Below are 4,757 nucleotides of genomic sequence, written 5' to 3'. Positions count from 1 at the left end.
AAAGTGCATCAAATAAAGCACTGATCCGTAAAAGTTTCAATTAAAAGAAAAAGTTCTAGTTCAAATACTGGGTTAGCCAAATTTGGTTCAGGTTTTTCCATGCTATTTTATGGCCTGGGTTCAATACCTGGTTGGGGAACTAAGATCCTGCAAGCCACGGCAAAAGAAAAGGAAGAAGCAGCCAAGGACACACGTGCTGCGAGTCCCACCCCTCCCTGATCCGGACACGCACATCCTACGGCCAGTGGCCCCACCTGGCCCTTGGGCACCTTAACCTGCCTCACCGTGAGCGCCGAGTCGGCGCCAGCCCACCAACCCACATTCTTCTGCTTCTTACACGTCCAACTCTTAGCGAAGCCTATCACTGTACCTTTAAACTGCATCCAGAATCGAATCACCTCACCACCTCCTCCGCTCAGCTCCCACCCGCGTCCGAGTTACCATCACAGCTGCCTGATTTAGGACCTGAGCCTCCAGACTGGTCTCTCTGCTCTGCTTTTGCTCTGTTCTCAGCAGTGCAGCCAGAAAAGCCTTTGAAAACCTGAATCAGGGACTTCCCTGCTGGTCCAGTGGCTAAGACTCAGTGCTCCCAATGCCGGGAGCCTGGGTTCCATCCCTGGTCAGGGAACTAGACCCCACACGCCACAATGAAGAGTTCACACGCTGCGACTAAAGAGCCTGCGTGCCACAGCTAAGGCCCAGCACAGCCAAATAGATACATGTTTTTAAAAGGAAAAGAAAATCTCAGTCAGATCACAATGTTCCTGTGTTTGACTCTCCAATGTCCTCCTTACCCCAGCTGACTCAGGAGTAAAACGGGAGCTCTACTCTGTCCACCAGCTAGGTCATACCTTTATCTCCTTCAACTAACCCAATCAACAGCCCTGTGGGACAGGTGTTACACTCTCCAGGCTACAGATGAAGAAACTAAAGGCAGTTAAGTGACTCACTAGAGCTCACAGTTGGTAAGAGGCAGAGCTGGGATGCTAACCTGGGCAGCTTGGCACCACAGACCCTGTTCTTAGCATTCAACTACCCTGCCTCTCTGGGGCTTTCCTGGTGGCTCATTGGTAAAGAATCCTCCTGCTAATGCAGAATATGCAGGTTTGATCTCTGGGTCAGGAGGATCCCCTGGAGAAGGAAACAGCAACCCATTCCAGTATCCTTGCCTGGAAAACCCCATGGACAGAGGAACCTGGTGGGCTGTAGTCCACAGGGTCCCAAGAGTCAGACAGGACTGAGTGACTAAGCACCACCACCAGGCTGCCTCTCTAGGAGCTGAGCCCTTCCCCCTCGTCACCTCCTCAGGTTCCTACTCACAAGCCACCTCACGAGGGTGCCCTTCCTCGACTTTAACACTCCCAATTCCCCTCCCCTGCTCTTTCTCTGCGGAGCACTTCACTTTTACATATATTTTCCTTGCTTCTTTGTTTCTGTCTCCCCACCCAGAATGCAGGCTCCGTAAGGGCAGGCATCACTGCCTGCTCTGGTCCTGGTTGTCCACTCAGGGCCCGCACACAGCACCACCCAAATACACAGAGACTGAATCACACACTTAAAACCTAGGCCCGCCCATTTCTGAACAAAGCCTCTCCCCTCACCTGCACAGATCTCTGAGCACCCGAAGGCCTCAGAAACAGCCTCAAAGACAGCAGCTCTTTACCTGAATTTCAGATGTTATAAGTCTCCAACATTCAAGTCAATCAGCAACCTCCTCCCTGGTCGCTCCAAACTGGGTGATAGGTCAGTACAGGTGAATGGAAAAGTACTGCTCTCCCACAGAATACACACACACGCACTGACTTTCAAACTGACCGTCCAAAATGACTGGGACCATCAATGTCTTTGTTTTTAATAGCTTTCCTGATTGCAATGTACATCTTATAAACATTCACCTGTTTAAGTGTCTAATTCAGTGAACTGGAGTAAGTTTACGGAGTTGGGCACTATCATCACGACTCAGCTTCAGAACACATCTAACACCTCAAAACAGCCCTGGGCTCACTGACATCAAACCCCTACCCCAGCACCTATCCATCAGCTTTGCGTTGTCTTCACCAAGTCTCATTCTTAGATCCACAAAAAGATCAAAATTCCCTTCTCACTGTGAAGTCTACAAAGCATTATTTTTCTTACATGAAAACTTAGTTCAAAACTCTCCCACGGAGCAGACACCTCCCTAAGCATGTCTGCATGATCACAGACTCAAAGAACCACACGCACGTGGGCTCAGCAGGGAAACCCTCAGGCCAGCCCAGGAGCACAGGCCAAAGAGGATACGAGGCGGAAGGCAGGGAGGCCCAGCACACACGAGGGTCTTACCAAGTTCCAGAAGCTCTCGTGTTTGCTTGGATTCTCACTGCCCAGAACATCTGCCGACAAACTGTCCACCTCGCACACATGCAGTCGGACCCAGTCAAGGAGGTACAGGAGGAGAGGGCCGGCTGGGAGGAAACACACAAGCAGTAAATTCCATTTGCCCGAAGTACAGAGTGTAGGGCAGGCGAGCCAACTATGGAGAAGTGGTCTGTCCCTCTTCAGTGAGCGGGCGTGTGGTCCTGACCACAGGGCTGAGCTAGCAAATGGACTTTTGTGGGCTTCTGTGGACTTCTGCCAGGCAGCTCAACCTTTCACTGAATCGTCAGGGGGGCTGAACATGAGACCCAAACCTCACCACCCTGACCACCCCCAGCTTCTTCACAACTACACAATACTCAGTGACCACATCAGTAATGACCATAAGGGGATGGTACTGACTAGGTGCCAGGTACACAACCATGATAAAAAGATAGCAACAGTCAGAATCTACTGGAGGAGGCGAGCAGACAACCAACCAATTCAATTTCAAGCTGCTCAGTGCTTGAGCAGGAGTATGAATAAAAAGCTGTGACTGCACAGAGACTACTAATACACGCTTACAGATAATAGTAAATATAAACCATTAGAAGAAGCAAAAAGGTCTGCAGCCCCTCCACAGAGAGCCCACTCAAGCCAGGATACTGTACTGACCACAATCAAATTCAAGATCAAGGGAATAATTCAGAGTGGACGCATGAAGCTGTAGGGTTGCCCCTGACCCAATCACCAACAAAGGAACTCTCTAAGGCACTCTGCCTTCCACCACCTAATCCTGCCTCGTATCTGTACAACGTTTTTCTTCTTAAACTTTTAAACAACAGGAACGTACTGTCTCGTGCTCTAGGAGGCTGAAAGTCTGTGGAGCTGGGAAGGCTGGTTCCCTCGGAGGCTGGGGAAGAGCCTGCACACACCTCTCCCGAGCTTCTAAAACTCTGTAAAGCTCCACCAGTCCATGATATAAATATGCACCACTCCTTTCGCACGCTAGTTTAATATCTGTTACTTCATAGTTTTTAGGGGTCACCTGCCTACAACTTAAGGTTTTCAGAGGATACTCTGACTCTCTTTGCAGTATCTTAACAAAAACACAGGCTTCTTCAGGCATCCTGTAATACTTCCCAATGCTTATATTGATGAAAAGCAACAAAAAGCACATTCTAGGCGACAAAACACTCATCACAGCACAGGACAGGGTAGGGGGACACCTCTGCCACCTCACCTGGGGCTACTTCGATAAAAAGAATCTCACAAAGGTTCCAAATGAGCTCCATTGCCGACAGAATGGAGACCTAAAGAAGGAACAGAGGCCAAGTTTTGACTGAAAACATTCCTAAGATTTTTTTTCCCTAGCGCTAAGAAACAAAGCAGAGCTTGAAACACAGGATGGTCGTTCATTAACTCAACATTTATAGACTGTTCCTATGGTAGGGTTCCCCACAAGACAGTCAGAGAATTTTAGGGGGTGGGACACACAATAATAGTTTCTGTTTTAATGGTTGTGGTTTTAGTTTAACACGTGTTAGAAAAATGTAAGTAGCTCTTTACACCCATGATCTTGATGAATATTATAGTTTAGGAAACAGCTCTTAGTAAAAAGGGAGAAATGATTTTTAGAAAAATATTTAGCAAATAATATCATAATATACAGGTACAGCAAAAATTAACGATGTTGATATTCAAGGGATTGATGTTTAGGAAACAGTCTATTAAAAAAGTAAACCCAATGTAAGACTCCAAAATAAATCAGCTGTGGACCCTGACCTTAGGAATATGCAATACCCCTATCATCCTTCTTATACAATCACAGAAATTTATACCTTAACCATAAGGAAAAATAAATGGTCTGATGACTTCAGAGATGGGTGTACCAGTCCCTACTGACTACTGAGTTTGAATAATATCAAAATTCTAACCAAAGAATGAGAATTCTTTAAGTCACTTTCCAATTAAAATGCAACACCCTGCCATTTATAAACACTGGCTCACTGAGTAGTTTATGAGACTACCCAGTGGTTCTAAACCTCAGCTCACTATCTCAGGTGACACACTGTGGTCAGGATTTATATTCCCCATAAGAGCTGAAGACTCGCACAAGTGTTTATCAAGCACATCCTTGTGTTCCAAAGTGCTAAGCCTTGAAGAGGGCACCAGGAGGTTCAAGATGATTCTTACCACTCCAAGGAGTCGCCTGTCTACCTGGCAAGAAAACAGACGTCTGCAGTATCAGTGATTACAAAGCCACCCCCGCTGGCTACTGAGGACTCAGAAGGACATAAATGGCGCTGGTACAACACAGGCGGCCCCACCCCCTTACCTGGCTGCTGAACTGGCGGCCAATGGCTGAATCTTTATCAGCAACTAACAAAACACAAAACATTTTAAGTGAGCAATGGAACTCT

The 4,757-nt window shown here is 47.3% G+C and overlaps 1 protein-coding gene across 2 annotated transcripts in view; it reads right to left on the bottom strand.

Moving 5' to 3' along the window:
- NUP85 (nucleoporin 85kDa) overlaps window positions 1-4,757 on the bottom strand; it is a 28,295-nt gene that overhangs the window by 9,147 nt on the left and 14,391 nt on the right. The window contains exons 5-7 of one of the 2 annotated variants that reach the window (XM_010856156.1): window positions 4,673-4,716; window positions 3,578-3,647; window positions 2,323-2,444 (exon numbers count right to left, since the gene is read on the bottom strand). In XM_010856156.1, the coding sequence (XP_010854458.1) occupies window positions 2,323-2,444; window positions 3,578-3,647; window positions 4,673-4,716 (236 nt within the window). Of the gene's footprint in view, window positions 1-2,322; window positions 2,445-3,577; window positions 3,648-4,672; window positions 4,719-4,757 lie in introns of both variants that reach the window. The other variant, XM_010856157.1, reaches the window with a different exon arrangement.

This window comes from Bison bison, unplaced genomic scaffold, assembly GCF_000754665.1.
Source record: "Bison bison bison isolate TAMUID 2011002044 unplaced genomic scaffold, Bison_UMD1.0 scf7180017864371, whole genome shotgun sequence".
NCBI lineage: Eukaryota > Metazoa > Chordata > Mammalia > Artiodactyla > Bovidae > Bison > Bison bison.
The sequence above is the reverse complement of the archived record's forward strand: the minus strand, read 5'-3'. Positions and strand labels throughout refer to the sequence as shown.